The sequence below is a fragment of the Mchenga conophoros genome, linkage group LG13 (genome assembly GCF_057382185.1).
Source record: "Mchenga conophoros isolate Kocher_MC1m ecotype Shallow Benthic linkage group LG13, M_conophoros_male_GT1.1, whole genome shotgun sequence".
NCBI lineage: Eukaryota > Metazoa > Chordata > Actinopteri > Cichliformes > Cichlidae > Mchenga > Mchenga conophoros.
The window spans coordinates 13625394-13642353 of record NC_140538.1 but is presented as its reverse complement, the minus strand read 5'-3'; the positions used below and the strand labels follow the sequence as shown (position 1 = coordinate 13642353).

Here is a 16960-nt window from a genome sequence, read left to right as displayed (position 1 = left end):
AGGGCTTGAAGACCAGGATCAAGAGTGAGGACCAAGACTGAGAACTGCTGCTCGATACCACAACACTCAACTGAGACAAGCTCATACGGTAAGTTCAGTTTAAATGCTACCCCCCCGTGTTTACTATACATTCATTATTTATTTCCTTATTATATTCCAGTACTCAAAGGAAACACTCCTAACAAGTCGATTTTATCATTTCTTTTAACATTGCATGATTGTGTTACTCTGGGTGATTATTCAGCAACATTTCTGAGTGCCAGTTCCTGACCAGTGATGCATTGGCATTACACATCAGGGCAAATCAAATGCCTCCAAGGCCAAAAAAAAAAAAAGAAAAAGAAAAAAAAAAGACATAAAACAGGCTGTGTAAATAAAGCAGAGCTTGTTCACAAGGCAAAGTGTCTCCACCCTGAAATCTCTTCCAAATTGAGTGCAACCTCCTCACTATGTCAAACAACCTCCACAAACAGTGCAAACATCCATTCCATGCTTAATATAATAATGTCTAGAGAACACCCCCCACCCCCCAAAAAACCCCCACCACTCTCACTATGGCTGTCCTCAAACGGGCCAGAGGTTTAAAAAGCTGTTTGTCACCTCACCAACTTTGCCCTGGGTGCTGCTAGGTCGTGACACAGATTCGTTCTGACTTTACATTTATGTTTCCAGTTTCAAATAATAAAGCAAGCAGTCACAGCTGCAACATTAGGATACACATCCACTCAGAAGCCACCAGGAAAGGTAAAAAGAGGGGGGGAAAAAAACATCTTTGGGAAGCAGAAAAGACAGTTTCAGGGAGACAAAACATGACATTATGGAAATGCATGCTTTAAACTGCAAGGCTCAATTAAAATAAAAATGAAAAAACAAAAACAAAAAAAATGTGGAAGTTGATTATTGCAAACACAACACAGTATTTTTTTTTTTAAATACAACTTTTCCCCCCAAAGAGAGGTCTGTGAATGTGTTTTGTGTGCAGACTGAAACTGCCCTGAGTGGAAGGCACTGAAGCAAGGTCATGATGTTTTCATCACATTAAACCAGGTCCTTATACTTTACACTGAATCAGGCAGGTCACAACACATGAGGTCTGCATTCAACTATGCAAAAACGTGAAGGTGATTGCGCAGTCTCTGTTCCCAAAGTTGCAATTCACACTGTACAGGGGTGCCAGCCATAATTCCATTATGATTTTAATAAAGAACATATTAGTAAGAAGTAAGCTCAAAGTGGTTAAATGAACACAAACATGGTCAGTAGTATTGAGAAAACCAGCACTGTAAAGTGGAAGCAGCAGCCAGGTTTTTATATGAAGTACAGATGGATGCAATTTTTCTTTTTTAGTGGCAGCTCTCTGTGTGTGATGCAGCAGCAGAAGGGAACCATAAGCATCTGGTTAGTAAAGCTACAGTACACTGTTTGCCCTGTGAACCCCATACAATGCAAATAAGCTGAGCTAATTTTGGCTCAGGGTGGTCAAAGAGGACTACTCAAGTGGCACAACATGTCAGCATTGGTATAGCACATTATTAAAGAAATCTAAAATTTTGTTAAGTGCAGCAAAGCGCATACAATTTCAGTGTTATCCTAGAAGAACGAGACATTGACACTGTCAGTCAAATAAGATCAACTGTTAATCTGACAAAATATATATATATATATAAAAGCACCCATCCTAGAAGTGGCAGAGTAAATTTTGTTTGAAATCTAATCATTATTTTAATAGGCAACGGTACGGTTAATTAAAGACCGTGAAACATGGAAAAGACACTAACAAGTTGAAAATCGAAAAGACAAAATGTGCACATTGAATAAATTCTAGTTACATATATATTTCTTTCTTAAAATTAAAAAGTAAACAACCATTTGCCTACTTCACTGAAAATTGTTTGAAGGCCGCAGAATATTTTCCCTTCATTCTCATAGTTGGTTTGTGTAGAAGAAAGCAAGAAAACAAAAATAGTGCAAGAGGTAATGTAAGAGTGGGTGCTTAAAGTCAGTGATCCAAATTTGAAACAAAAAGATATACACTTAACATACAGAAAGCATGGGCTAATCTCTTAGCCAACCAGTTGGCCTGAATAATGTTTAAATCTTCACTGCTCGCCCTGAAATCCAACAACGCCACACTTAAATATCAAAACCGGCCCACTTTGAAACAAAACATAAAGACAAACGACTTTTCACCCAGTGAGATGCACCTGTTTAAGCCTGCAAAGCCTAGTAGGTTTCCCCTTAAAATGGAGATCAGACTAAGACAAGAATACACACAGTTGGACATCACTTGCACATGCCTTTCACTTTCAGGACTGGCACTTTTTTTTTGTCTGTATTTGCCCATCTTTGATTGCTTTCGATGCCCACCTCTCAAGGTGTGTCACATATTTGTGTCCCTTACACATCCTGTGGCTTTTTTTTTTTTTTTTTTTTATGTGGCCTGCGAGCCATGAGCATCCCCGTCAGGGCTGAGGGCAGCTGGTCGACCTTGAGCTAAAACGCTGGCAGAGACCATTGGCAGCTGAGCACCTTCGCTCACTAAGTTCTCATATTCGCTACTGTCCTCGTCCTCGTCCTCCTCATCGTCTTCCTGCCCTGCAGCTTGTCTGTCTAACGAGTCAGAGCTTGAGCCGTCACCATTGCCAAGGTACGGAGTGCTGGGAGTGGTAACGGGATTTGAACTTGCGCTGAGGCCCAGGCCCAGCCCGTGGCCAAGACCCAAGCCCATCACCGTAGGGCCAGGGGTAGGGTGTCCTGGGGAGCCCACAGCTTGGGGTCGAGGTAACAGAGCAGCACTAGTAGGGGGGGAAGAAGAGGGCAGGAGAGAGTCATCTTGGGACATGAGGTCAGTGTAAGATGGTGGGTTAGGTGAGGTACTGGGCCGCTCCGGAGCAGAGGGTGTGGGGAAAGTTATCCCGGACAGCGGAGAACCCTCACAAGGTTCTGTGTTCTCCTCTGGAGTGGAATGGGAGTCTGCATTTTGGGCTTCACGGAGCCCTGCAGAGAAAAGAGAAAGATGTAGCTATTAAAAACATGTAAGGTAAATGTAAATGCCACTTATATGCATATTAACTGTTGACTGGTCTAACATGAACTTAAAAACTTAAAACTGAATTTCTCTGAATGTGTAGCTTTGCATTATTAGCTACTAGCTTAAAAGGATGTTATAATCTACAAGATGTTAGTTCACTGTCTGCATCCAAGTGTAAGCCCAAATTTGTGGTTCTAAAATTTAAAGCAGCACGCATTTGAAATATTAATGACATAATTCCAGTATACTGAATGCAAATCAGTTACGTACTTCTCTCCTCTTCTGCAGTCTTGCGTTTCCTGAGAGCAATTTGTTGTTTGAGTTTGTTCACTTCCTCTTGAATTTTCTCTTTAACACGCTCACTTTGTTCCACTTCACCACAAACAGCCTAAAAATAGGGCAAACAATTTATCAGAAAAATTAAATCTCATGCAAAATAGAACAAAATAACATAAATATTCTACTGCCCAAAGAAGTTCATAAAATGTTTGAGGTGAAATAACAGGAATTATTCAACCCACCTGCAGTTTATCTTGTAGTGCACTGTAGACTTGGAATATTGTTCGGATATCCTTCATCACACCGTCTTTGTCAAAAAATTCAGCCCTGCAGACATATTCACCAAAAAAGATTTCAAACACATCTTTCAAGAAAACAAAACGATACACAGCAAAAACCTACATATTTTATCAATCAAGACCACAGATAAATTGTGGTTTTTGTTGCTGTCTTCTATAGTAAAGTTAAACCGTAGCTAACCACTGACTCTTCAAAGTACAAGCTGAATAAGCTGAAGAGACAGGCCTGACCAAACTCTTCCTGTAACACACACGGTACTCTTCCACAGCAGAAACAGAGGGTCTAAGTTTAGATACAAAAACAGAAATAAGAGATGAAGCACGTGCAGGCCTTCACATACCAGCTTTGCACTGCAGTCACCAACAAATATATGCTGATCCTACTTGCACAAAGTGTCAACCATAAACTTTCATAAACACATACACACATTGGGATTTAGCTGCTAATTATGCCCTTAAGGGTAAACTATACTATGGCATCAGGTGAAAAACAGGTGGATGCTGCAGCCCCATTCTTATCATAGGAGAAAAATGGCTGTACAATCCGTACCCCCCAAAATGGTAGTTACCAGTGGCATAGGATAAACAGTTAAACAAAACAAACTGGTAATTCAGACCTTACCCATGCTCTTTAATGACCTTTGCGTAGTTAAGTGAGGTATTGGGAACTGAAGAGACTTTGTATTCCTGCTGGCTCGTGTTACCAAGGTTTGGGATTGAGAGTGTAATCCTCTGGTTGTACCTACTGAGTGGATATAACCAGTTAGTGCTTTTAAACCATGAAAAACTTCTTCAGGAAACATAAACACTATGTTGCGCGTCATATTTTGCCATTTACACATCTTTAAAAAGTCCATTCTGCACCAGCTTGTTATCAGAAGTAACAAGTAGCACCAATCCATTTTTTTCTTTTAAATAGCTTAACTCAGATTATCTTCTGATACCAATTCACAATACAATCCCATTGACATAGAAATACATTAACTGTGGATAAGGCAAATAATTTATCAAAAGCTGTCATTACCTTCGATTAGGTCTGAAGAGCACATATTCCAGTGCGTGTGTGGAGCTGTTGGCGGTGGAGATGAAGCTAAAAAGAAGGAAGACGAGGTCGGGTACACCGAGCAGCTGGGTCAGCTGTTTGTGGATGATCTGTTCCCTGAACGACATCTGCTGCTGCGTATTCCTTCGGAACCGGTACCAACCAATGACATTCTGCACGGCCACAGAAACAACTCTTTTAAAATGTGCTCAAGCCTCTCTATGCCCTGTTTAGGACAAAGTACCAAGTATGTGCAGAGGCTAAATGAACAAAAGACATCATAGTATGTCTGCAAAAATAGAAACTTTTGGTCATTATGAAACTTATGCATTTAACAAAGGATGTACATGTAAGGAGGTGTAATGCCATTAAGCTCAATGCAATGATGATTTCACAAATAGGATTTGTTATGATTACTTTCAGCATAAATGTAACAAGACATTTCATAGCAATTCAGTCGTCTCACAAAAAAAGTTCACTTACTTTCCGTCTATCTTTAAGAATGCTGTTGAGACTTTCTTCATTGACTTTACCTGCGTAGTCATAAAAGCTGATGAGAGAGAGGAAGAAACAGGTTTTAAATGGATTCATCATGTTCCCACGCCTCCTCTGCTTTAGCCTTGTCATATGGGGCCATCTACTGTCCAACTGTCAATACCATAAGCTACTCTGTACATACTCTGTTTTTTTGAGAGAGAAAAAATGAGACTGAACAATAACACGTGGTTTCAATGAGTTACAGTAAGAATTCATCCACCTACCTTATCTTGTTAAGCGTGTGTTACAATAAAGTTTTACATCAAGTTTTCCTAAACCCCTAATGGACCGAATTGCTGATGTACAATGTTAGCTTGGATGAAACAATGTCTGTACTACACTATTACAACAAAAAACTAGTACATATACTGTGTACTGTACAGTGAACACTGAATGAAACCTGTTTAAGTGAACAAAGGTCATATCTTACCTAAACAACTGTGCACAAGGATCATGGTGATGGATTTCTGGTGAAAATAAGCAGTGACAAGATTCTTTAGTTACTTATCATCATGTATGCAAATCTTTATGAGTGTGATGCAAATTTAAGGCAACATGTAGACCCACAATTTAAATATATAACACAAAACAACATCAATGAGATGTCATTGACACTGGTGTATTTATCAAATTCAACAAGACACGTGTAACTTATAAGAACAAAAACAAATGTCTATAGGGCCCCACAAACAGCAAACATGACCTTGGAAAGCAGAAACGCTTCTCTTGCTGATTATTTTAGACTTGCTTGCTATTCCAAATACTTTAAGAGGAGATCATAAGCAAAAATAAAATAAAATAAGCAGAAGCATGAGAATATGTAGTAAACAATAAGAATGGTAAATGGTAAATGGCCTGTATTTATATAGCGCTTTACTAGTCCCTAAGGACCCCAAAGCGCTTTACATATCCAGTCATCCACCCATTCACACACACATTCACACACTGGCGATAGCAAGCTACATTAAGAACACTGACTGTCACTTCTAGAAACACTGAAGTATGAGTAGAAAGTCAGGAAGCAGTAAACTTAAGAACTCCACTCAACAAAGAATAAAAATTTTAAAAAAAATCTTCAGTAACACCTTACAGAGGATTTCCCCAATTTAAAATGCCTGACTGTCCAGCTGAATAATATTAGTCTCATAATGTTTTCCTTTTCCCCAAAGTCCTTAAACATCCTATGTCCTAGCAGGGATGATGTGATGTAAATGTAGATATTTTTAAATTACATTTATTATTAATAAATAAGCTTAGTTTTGGAGTCAATAAAAGTTACAAGTTAGTAAAAGGGACGTTAACATTTGTCTGTATACACCTGCGCTGTCTCAGGAAATGGAAGTTTCTCAGTAAGCCATGGCAGTGTGACAGAGTCAGAAAACACATACAAAAACCCTAAGATCAAAGCATGACAATTGAAATACCAGTACTTAATTTTAATCTGCTCATTTCCCGCTGTCATGTGTGCCATGAGAAGGAGGTTTAAAACGGTGATGTGTGAGCTTCTCTGTCCTGTGTTAATCGGTCAACGCAAAAGTGTTTAGTCTGTTTCAGGGCTTACCTACTACCTGTAGCAGTTCAGCGCTGCTGATCTGTGTGTCACTGATGCTCACAGTCTCTTCTTGCCTTACATCTCCTAATAGGAAGCCCTCCTGTGTAAAGATGTTTTCACAGAATAGTGGTTAAGTAGTGTTATTAATTTCCTAATTAATTAATGGCTTAAGCATAAGTTTGCTTGTCTCTACCTGACAAAAACAAAACAAAAACATTAAAAAAACAACAACAAACCCATAATTACATAAATGTTCACATTCCCTGATTATTTTAAAAATGCTGCTTTACTCCTCAAATTCTCCATAGGTTGGCTTTTAAACTTAATACTCCATTTTATAACTCAAAGTCATTTGGATTATCAACCAAACAGCTTCTACATTTTTCCCCTTATGTTTTTTAACCTATTCTTGCCTTTGGACCAACTCCTGTTGTTTTTAGATGTGTTATAAAAATAAAATGATCTGATCAAATGATGAAGTCACAAGTCATTTAGTAATAAATGCAACACATGATGTGAAATAAAGGTCAGTAGATTACCAATTCTGCTAATAACACTCTTCCATTAGAGATGCCCAGATCTTTGTTAAGAGTGGTGAACAGGCTGTACTAAATAGGATTTACAAAGGAGTCATACATAAAATAAACAAATGACCTGTTTTACAAGTATCGTTATGACTCCGTGTTATTGTATCTATTCTTCTAAACAGTAAATCATCCGGTCCTCTTTGGCAACTTAAAATATCTTTATAGAACTATTACATTTTTTGCAATTTCTGATGCCCTCTTGGCCAGATCTCTCTCAGAAAAAGACATTCAGAATCACCATGAGAATTTTTATGTGGATAAATAAATAATAATAACAACAACAATAATAATAATAATGGATTTCATTTATATAGTGCTTTTGGGGCCCTCAAAGCGCTATATAATAGATATGCTTCAAGTGTGTTTGACAGAATATAGGTCAACAAGTCATTTGCTTTTGGCAAATACCTGAAATCACTTTTTGGCACTACACAGGAATCAGATTTTTCAGCATTCTCAGCCTCCCATATGGCTGACTTCAAGCTGGTCTGTTGAAGTCAGCTACATGTTGACATGCGATTAGTGGTAAAATGAGTAAAAAAAGTCTGTCAAATTAAACCACTGGAGGAGCGCCGCAAAAACATTTGCAACAACAAACCTAATCAAACCAAACCTAATCAAATCGCGCTCACCCAGCTGAACATGGTCATTTTAAAGAAGCTAACAAAGTGGCTAAACATAAAGTTATCTAGCGCTCAGAGCTGGCTGCAAGCCAGCAGCCTCACTATAAGCAATAAAAGAATCAAAGCATCATCAGGAAAATTATGGAGACGAGTAGTCTTTCATATTTAGTTTTATTATGAAGACAATATTTTGCATTCAAGAAAATGTGATTTTTATTTGTATGTGCTGAAAATTGGAATCTGATACATTTCTACTGTTCATAGCAAACAACAACATAAGACCTATTTCACAGTAGGTAAACACATGTAACTAATCACCTTCTATTCTAGAAAATAAACTGTCATTAATATCAAGTCAGGTCAGCATATTTCTATAGCACATTTTAATACAACAGAAGTTGACCTAAAAGGCTTTATGGGCACATTCATTTGCAATCCAGGTCTCAAAAGCCCAATTGCAAACATAGGACTTACATAATCATGCAACATAATAAAATTATTACAAATATAACTAAATTCTAACAACAGCAAAACAGTCATAATAACAGAAATTGAAAACATTTATGGCGGGTTTGACCGAACCACAAGTAAAAACAAATTAAAACAGTCTTTAGAGCTGGTTTCACAGGCCCAGTTGCCTTTAGTTTTTATGCGAGAAGTGGGCTCTAACCGAGGTTGTGAGAATGGTAACCTCAGTAACCTGAAGGCAAAATGTTATTAGTAACACCTGTGTTTACTTAAGACTACATGTCAAAATATCTGCTGTGAAATAAGTCCACTGCAATTAAAAGACTCCTTGTAACCTGTAATATTAAACAACAAATACACTTTTTGTTCCTGTGTGAACATTCGGTCGCGCCAGCTGCTGGTAAACAATCAGCTCTTTCTGCCTATGCCAGGAATGCAGTCAGACTTGCAGCCCAGTCAAGCTGCAACTATCCACCTGCTCAGGGGCGACTATTAAAAGAGGAGAACGGATGTGAACAGAGGCTGTCGGCAGCCTGGTTTCCTTATTTCACATATGCTATTAAAATCATTTCTCATCGACGACGTTTCTTCGATGTTCTTAAAGAAAATAAAGAAAAACAAATCTGCGCATCCAGCCGTTTAAATAGACACACTGGTGACTTAAGAGTGAAAATCAGCGATTTGGCTACCAAGCTAATCTAGCAATGCGGAAACAAGAGAAACAAATCTGTTTGTATAACTCCGTTTTTTGATTTATGGCGTTATCTCGGTTTTGAGGATATAGCAAATTCCTTTAAAATAAAAGGTCAACATGACTTTAACTTTTAGGAGTACCTATACGCGGAAGTCACTTAACTTGGTAGCTTAGCTAGCATGCTAAGTAGTACGGGGTATTTCCTGGAATCTAAACTTTCCCAATATGATTTCCTCCATAGAAATAACAGGTGTTCTTTTATAGGCAAAACTATGGCTGTATATGTTACAGCTGTGCCACTGTAACACATGACATCACCTTAAGATTACTATCCCTGTGATCATGTTGCCCAAACTTAACACTCTGATTAAATATACTTGCCGGTAAATAGACGGAACCAATACTAGCTAGCCAGCAACAGGATGATGACACTGGGAAAAAAAACAACACAAACTAACGTCGCCGGTGAACGAACAGACACACCATTGAGCTACACACGTCTCAGCAACCATCGCATGACAGTTTGTAAGCACAGTTTAAAACACTTACATGATCCGCGTTGCTGTTGGCGCTGTGATAACACACAGAACTAAAAGTATAACCTGAAATGGATGCCGCCATGATGGAAACATCCCTATCAATCCCGATGACCCCTGCGGTTGGAAGCACGCCGTTTAGACGCAAAGTCTTGTGGGAACTGTAGGACACGTCTTGACAGGCTAGACAAGCATGGAAGACGCCGGAGAGAGCACGCGTGGCTGTGAAAATATCTCGGATTCCGAGGAAGACCGATGCTCAGAAAATGACTTTGGGACGTCCAAACTCGGAACTAAAGAGTTGTGAGTGTTTGTAACGTAAATTTATGATGGTGGACGTCTTGTGTCAGGCTACACAGTTAGCTAGCGGATACCACTCTCAGAGTCACTTTACACATTTTGTCCACTGTGCTATAAGATAAACACAACTTATAGCCATCAAATCGAGCATGAAGAGGTTTAATTCTTAGTTACAAGCTTACAGGTAACCATTGATAGAGCGAATGGTATAAGTAGAAATGTGTAACACTTAAACCATTAAATTAGAATAGATTAAGTAAGCATTAAATACGAGCTTTTTAGCTTCATGCTGCTGACTTGTTTATTTACTGAGCTACCTGAGTAATTTGTTTTGACCTAACAGCATGTCATGTGTATGCCATAGTATTAACAAATGATCTGGGGGGTTGGGGTTTGCAGCTGGGATGATGCATACCAAAAAGAGCTTGAGACGTTCAACGATATTGGAGATGTTGGTGAGATATGGTAATAATGCAGTGTATTGGCCACAGTGGTCATAGCCATAATAATTTCTTGAGACAAACTGATGGCTTGCTTCACTTCACAATAACCTGTGGCTTCTTAAAAGGTTTGGTGAGGAAAGCATGAGCCGTGTGCTGCGATGGATGGACAAAGCGAAGATCCCAGAAAATGCTGCCATTCTTGACATTGGCACTGGAAATGGAGCTTTTTTAGTTGAGCTGGTATGGATAGAGTAAAATTAATGACACTTTATGTTTGTTTTTTTTATGTATACGATGCTACCTGGCCCTATGTGAAAGGGTAATTGCCACCTAAACCTAATAACTGATTGTGCCCCCTTTACCAGCAATAATAGTAATCAAGCATTTGCAATAACTGGCAATGAGTGTTTCATATTGCTATGAATATAGAGAATTTTATCCCAGTCTTCTTTTCGTTTCGTTTCTTTTTTTTTTTTTTTTTTTAAATGAACACAGTTGGAGGGTTTGAGCACGAATGGCCTTCTTAAGGTCATGCCAAATTATCTCAATCAGTTTTAAGTCCAGACTTTGATTAGACCACTCCAAATCATCGAGTCATTGTCCTGCTGCATAACCCATGTTTGTTTGAGCTTTAGGACACAAACTGCTGGCTGGCTAGAGAATCTCCCTGAGGAGGTAGAAGAGCAGAATTCATTGTTCCATTCATTGTTCCTGAAGCAGCAAAGCAGCTCCAGACCATCACACTACCACCACCATGTTTGACTGTAGCTATGATGGTCCCTCTATGACTTGCTGTGTTAGTTAGACAGATGGAATGGGATACAAACCTTCCAAAAAGTTTACAATTTCTCTCATCAGTCCACAGAATATTCATCAAGATTTTTTTTTTTTGGCTAACATGAGACAAGCTCTTGTGATCTTTTTTTTTAGGCAGTGATTTTTGTCTTGAAACTCTCCCATCTATCTGCTCAAAACCTTAAAAAAATTGGTTTGTGACCCCTTCCAGACCTAAACATGTCAGTGACTTTCACTGACTTTTTTCTTTTAAAAAATCCCCTCAAGAACAGAGATTTTGGCATGATGCCTTGGGTTTTGAGACCTTTTAGCTTTCTTTACTTAGTCATATAGGTTCTGTTTCAGTAATTTCTTGATTCAGCATGTCTGACAGTAATCATACTAGGTGCAGCTAGTGGGATTGAACTCTGCTTTCCAAGAAAATTGTGGTTAATCACAATGCATCCAACCCAGTTGTAGTTTGTTTTTTTTTCTTACCAGAATGAAACTGAGACTTTTGCAAACTATTTTATCCACAGCTATTAAACCAAAAATCTACAGCTAATGTATATTTCCCATTTCCATGCCTTCCTCTGTTAACACTTGGCGCTTCTGGTACCACTGTAATAGAAAATCCCTTATCTTTTTCTCATTGTTGCTTTTCCTCTGAAGTATTTTTACAAGCAGCTAACTCAATGTCCTGTTTTTAGCAGCACACGCAGGGCCAGATCACATAAATTGTTTAGTTTATATCTTTACAGACATGTTAGTAAGGACAAAGGTTATTATTGTAACTGTTCATAATTTATTTATTATTTGTTTGCTTTCCCCCCCACCAGGCCAAACATGGATACAAGAATCTGACCGGCATAGATTATTCTCATGCGTCTGTGGAATTGGCCAGAAGTGTGCTTCAGGCAGAGAAACTGACAGATGTCACTGTAAAGGTGTGTCCAGTCAAGATTTGGAGTTCATTTAAATTTGTAAGGAAGATGATACATTGTGTTCATGTTCACAGAAATGACCAGCAGTAACGCCAAACACACTTTATAGCTGAAATTTTAAACGTGTGGATTTTGTGCATTAAGTTGCTGCCACTCAATGATGAGCGTAGCATTTAAACCTTTTAATTGATTCTGCATAAATATTTGGAGGGCTAAGTGAATCTTTTTTTTTCTGCAGTGTACAAATCACGCTTTGATACAAAATGAATCCCTCCTAAGTTCCAATAATACAATATAGTTTTCAGCATACAGTGAGCCAACCTAGAGCCTGGGAAGGTTGGAGGAAACTTTCTTGTGTTTACTATGTGGGAGAGTTGGATAGGAAGAAGGCCTTGAATGTGGTGGATGTCTGCCAACCTCATACCCCAAATAACTTGGCAGGCTTTAACACACATTTTCTATCATATACACGCAAGAAAAACAAGTTATGAATGCTGGCTGGTCTATAAGGGTTGTGATGAGTGACTTTTCCACTCCTTCATGCATAATACAGTTGCATATATGTTGTATGCATTTCACACCTATGATGCTGCGTGCTCTGCTTGTGCAGAAAGGCTGCCACTGAAGTCAATATTGACCTTAGCTGTGCAGGGGAGGGCTCAGTATGTGAGAGAGAAATATGTATGTTGGCATCTGGGTCATTTCTGCACAACTGCCAACGTAAGTTGTATGAACGTGACTGTCGCTCTGAGGTCATTCTTAGAACTATGTCAGAACCCCTTTGCAGTTTCCATTAGTCACTGTCTACTGCTCTTTTGACACTTTCACCTTCACGCATTCCTACAACGTCTTCCCACTTTTTTCTATTTTACAGACTCACACTAAAGTCAGTTGTAGCAGTATATAGCTGTACCTGTCCTCAGGGAATCTCTGTTGATCCTCCTCCATAAATCTAATATGTGTCATGAGTAGGTAGCTCTAGAGCTCACCCCAGAGATCTGGTGTTCAGCCATCTGTCCAGATAAAGGAGTCCTTTCACTAGTGGTATGGTGGGCCAGAACCCTCAGCAAAATTAAGTGCTGTCATGTCAACAGTTGGAATTTAGTTTTAAAGTAAACCATTGAAGTATAGCACACTTCATCTTGGGATCTGCTGAAAGATTTCTTCTGCAGGTAACTGCACACATTTCTGTAGTGTTGATCACTACATTTTTACCTTCTCGCTTTTTCTTAATTTTAGGAGATGGACTTCTTAAGTTGTCCGAAGGAGTTAAAAGGTTTTGACGTCTGTATCGACAAAGGAACATTTGATGCAATAAGCTTAAACCCAGTCAACACCAACGAGGGCAAAAGACAGTATGTCCAAGCCCTAAAAGATGTTCTGAAGGATAATGGATTCTTTGCCATCACTTCCTGTAATTGGACAAAAGAGCAGCTACTTGACAGATTCAGTGAAGGTGAGAAAAAATTCATTACTGTTTGGAGTGCACTGAGTTATCATGGCTGAGGATTGGTATTAAATGTCACATCAGTTTTGAGTTGGCGGAAATTTCAAAGACGGGATGATGAAGACCTGAACGCCTTAAAAATATGTACATGCTCACTGGCCATATTGTTGTTAAATGCTGATATCAATGCCAGTCAAATGGCAGCAACCCATGTTAACATGATCCAGATGACCTGCTTATATTTAACGGAGAAAAAGAATGGAGAAGAAAGGTGATTTTAGGCGACTATGAATGTGGTATGGTTGTTGATGCTAGATGGGCTGCTGTGAGTATTTCAGAAACTGCTGATCTGCTGGGATTTACCCACACAGGTATCTCTAGGATTTCATGAGAATAATCCAAAAAAAGAGAAAATAACCAGTGAGTGGATGTTCTCCTGGGAGAAAATTGGCTTGTTGGTGTCAAAGGAGAATGGCTAGACTGCTTCAAGCCAACAAGAAGGCAACAGTAGCTCAAATAACCACTTGCTACTGCTAAGGTATGAAGAAGAGCATCTGTGAGTGAATTACATTGAACCTTGAAGCAAATGGGTTACATCAGGCCCATTAGACACTTTAAGTAAACCTGACCTTTGATCACGCATTTAATTATGCAGCCAAGGATTATGTTAATTAATTCCTGTGGCAGTTTTGAGTCTACCTTGATATTACTTAAATGCTTCCTGATTTTTTTTATTTATTTATTTTTTATATGGTGTTGCAAAAGGCCAGTGCACTGGTCTTGGAGAATTGGGAAAATTATATATGTACCTTTTGGTATTTTGTGTTGAAAAAATATTAATTAAATATCTAAATGTGTTTAAAACACTTTACTAAGGCTTTAGTGGAGCTTTTAACTTCAAGTAATGTCATGGGGTTCTTTTTTTAATGAGCGAGTCCTAACATTGTTTAAGATAAGGGAGTGAATTGTTTCTTTGACCTGCTGATGACCTAACCCGGATCAAGAATTTGCTGCAATAAATCACACAAAAATCTTCTTGGCTGTTTTGTTTGGGGTTTTTTTGTTGTTGTTTTTTAATGAGAAAGGGAATACATTAAATTCGTTTGTTTGGGGGGGGGGGGGGGGGGGGGTTGTTGTTTTTACTTAAAGGATTGATAAGTTCAGCTTTCTTGAGTAGCCTATTTTCTATGGGGTTTTTATGTTTGTTTGTTTTTTAGGGTTCTCAGGGACTCTACAGGCACACTTGCTGAGTTGTAAATGGGTTAAAGCATTTGCCAAAACATGTTGATCATTTGGGTGTGCGGCAGTATAATTTAGTCGTCTCTTTTTTTTTTTTTTGTCTCATTCTCATTTAACAGACAGACAGTTCCACAATCGCTACCTGGCAGGTTGTTAAGCTCCAGGCAAAAAGAGCCTGTTAAGTCAAAATTTCAGTAAGATAAGCTGTCATCTGTTCCCTCATTGTAGTCACTCTGGAGAGCCTGCAGGGGGCCAGAGGGCCTTGCGATTGAATAAGGAGTCTCTGCAGAACACAAAGTGGCTTTCCTCAATTAACTCATTCACTGCCAGCCATTGGCAGTGAATGAGTTAAACCCATTGACTCATTCACTGCAATTGACGGCTATAGACGTCAATGGCAGTGAATGAGTTAAAAGAGGGTGTTCTTTAATGTTTTGAATGTGATTGGCTGTCATCAATTAAGTTGGTCCTAAGTCATTTCCACCTAATAGTTGAGCAATGTCCACTTTGGCTGAGGAGGGCCCACTACTTTCTGAGATCTCATCTTTCACAGTGACAGCCTGTCTTCACTAGCCCCCCAGGAAGCGTCACAGATGGTCAATGGATCTTCACTCAGTTCTGCTCCTTTTTTTTAGTAACAAAACCACAGAAGATGATAAAAGATTCTGGCCATCTGCTAGGTTTTTTTGCAATGTACATTTCATAACTTGCGCATTTTCTTTGTGTTGCTTCACAGGATTTGAGTTTGTGCAGGAGTTGTCTACACCCACTTTCCAATTTGGAGGCAAGACGGGCAACAGTGTAGCAGCGCTCATCTTCAAAAGAGTGCATTGATTTACGTCAGACAGGATATCACCACAGGAAATCGTCACATCTTTGCACTTTAAAACTCTTTTTTTTTTTTTTTGACTGTGTAATGAAACAAAGTTGATCAACGGAGTGGGGTGTTTTTTTTTCTTAAAATAAACCTCTTTTTTTTCTTGCTTCCTTTCATTTCCAATCAGCCTCATTACTAAATGCATATTAACTAAACACCAATTTAGAAATATTTATTTTAAAAGTTTATGATCAGAAATGCACATACAAATAATACTGATGTTTGTCTGTACTTTAAAAAGTGCTGAATTGCATGATGTTAACTGCTTAAATGAGTTAACGAAGTTGGCACACAATGTATACACAGTTAGGTTTATATTAGAGGTTTTCATTGAAACGGTTGGTTAACTAATTTAGTTTGATATGGCATGGCCATCCAAAGTCTTTCCATCTGTTACAACATTATTTAATCCAGTGGAAAATATTTAATGGAAATATAGCTTCGTCAAAGCTGATTGTAGCGGAAAGGCATCCAGATGACAAGTCAGTGTTTGATTTGATTAGTGATCATAAGCTTATGGGCAAAATGCATTATGTCATCTCTGCAGTAGCTTGTACTCAGTGTTTTTCCTTATTCCATAAATCATCTTTTGACCTTTAAAGTTGCTTTGCAGTGACCCCGTTATGAGTCCTGACACTCAGAAAACAAGTGTTCAGCCTAACAAGGTTCTTAATTACAGTCATCTTTCATACCATGCAAAGAAGCCCCTAACTAATTGGATAAACTGGAAGCAAGTGGCACTTGGGGGTCCTGGGTACTGTGATTAAGAGGTGCTAGCATAATGAATAAGCAAGAGGCCACGGCTTCAGTGGGAGGAAAGCTTGTCTGCCATTTCCTTTCTCAATGGCATCATTAATAACTGCCAAACCCTGGATCCTAATTGCAGGCTGAGACAGTGGCCCAATGGGAGCTGTCGATGTTGAGGCATGCTGTTGAGTAAACACATGCAAGCTTTACAAGAATTACTGCCTGGAAATTTACAAGGCTCTGGATATCCTGCCTGGATGTGCATGTTATGCCCACATTTGAAGCTCTCACAGAGATTTTCCCATGAAGAGAAATGTGCTTCATTGAGCTTCAGCTAAATAGGCTGTCCTTTACTTTTATCAACATTTAATCTTTCTGTGTCTATTTTTTTTAAGTTGTTAAGAAGCTCTTATGAGTTAGAAAAGTTTAACACCAGTTTAAATGAATAGGGGGGGGGGGGGGCTAATTCATCCTTCATCTTTAAAAATATTTTACTTCCAGCCACCCAATCATGAAGGAAAATTAGACAAGAAACGTGTTG

General features: G+C 38.8%; 2 protein-coding genes across 4 annotated transcripts; one reads left to right on the top strand and one right to left on the bottom strand.

Moving 5' to 3' along the window:
• Nucleotides 1–538: 538 nt before the first annotated feature.
• Nucleotides 539–9829, bottom strand: abraxas2 (abraxas 2, BRISC complex subunit). Of its 2 annotated transcripts, none has more exons than XM_085296585.1 (9): nt 9662–9829; nt 6750–6840; nt 5619–5655; nt 5135–5201; nt 4634–4824; nt 4232–4354; nt 3553–3637; nt 3302–3419; nt 539–2997 (listed from the first exon to the last, which is right to left on the bottom strand). In XM_085296585.1, exons 1-9 carry the CDS (start codon nt 9731–9733, stop codon nt 2432–2434), a joined length of 1350 nt encoding a protein of 449 aa, XP_085152711.1. In that variant the 5' UTR covers nt 9734–9829; the 3' UTR covers nt 539–2431. The 2 variants fall into 2 exon arrangements, with proteins under 2 accessions (XP_085152711.1, XP_085152712.1); XM_085296586.1 differs by having other exon boundaries at nt 4232–4351.
• Nucleotides 9812–15783, top strand: eef1akmt2 (EEF1A lysine methyltransferase 2). Of its 2 annotated transcripts, XR_014894822.1 has the most exons (7): nt 9812–9951; nt 10348–10413; nt 10517–10631; nt 12005–12112; nt 13349–13565; nt 13928–14094; nt 15532–15783. XR_014894822.1 is itself a non-coding variant. In XM_085296587.1 (6 exons), exons 1-6 carry the CDS (start codon nt 9842–9844, stop codon nt 15627–15629), a joined length of 714 nt encoding a protein of 237 aa, XP_085152713.1. In that variant the 5' UTR covers nt 9812–9841; the 3' UTR covers nt 15630–15783. The 2 variants fall into 2 exon arrangements, 1 of the variants encoding a protein (XP_085152713.1); XM_085296587.1 differs by lacking the exon at nt 13928–14094.
• Nucleotides 15784–16960: the final 1177 nt, after the last annotated feature.

What these genes read in the sequence shown, in the direction of transcription:
- abraxas2 (XM_085296585.1), bottom strand. Translation starts at nt 9,733, where the DNA reads ATGGCGGCATCCATTTCAGGTTATACTTTTAGTTCTGTGTGTTATCAC. An exon ending in AAGGTCATTAAAGAGCATGG is followed by an intron (nt 3,638 to 4,231) that starts GTAAGGTCTGAA and finishes ATATGTCTGCAG; the next exon opens with GGCTGAATTTTTTGACAAAG. An exon ending in GACTGCAGAAGAGGAGAGAA is followed by an intron (nt 2,998 to 3,301) that starts GTACGTAACTGA and finishes TTTTCTCTGCAG; the next exon opens with GGCTCCGTGAAGCCCAAAAT.
- eef1akmt2 (XM_085296587.1), top strand. Translation starts at nt 9,842, where the DNA reads ATGGAAGACGCCGGAGAGAGCACGCGTGGCTGTGAAAATATCTCGGAT. An exon ending in AAACTCGGAACTAAAGAGTT is followed by an intron (nt 9,952 to 10,347) that starts GTGAGTGTTTGT and finishes TGGGGTTTGCAG; the next exon opens with CTGGGATGATGCATACCAAA. An exon ending in GAGCTTTTTTAGTTGAGCTG is followed by an intron (nt 10,632 to 12,004) that starts GTATGGATAGAG and finishes CCCCCCCACCAG; the next exon opens with GCCAAACATGGATACAAGAA.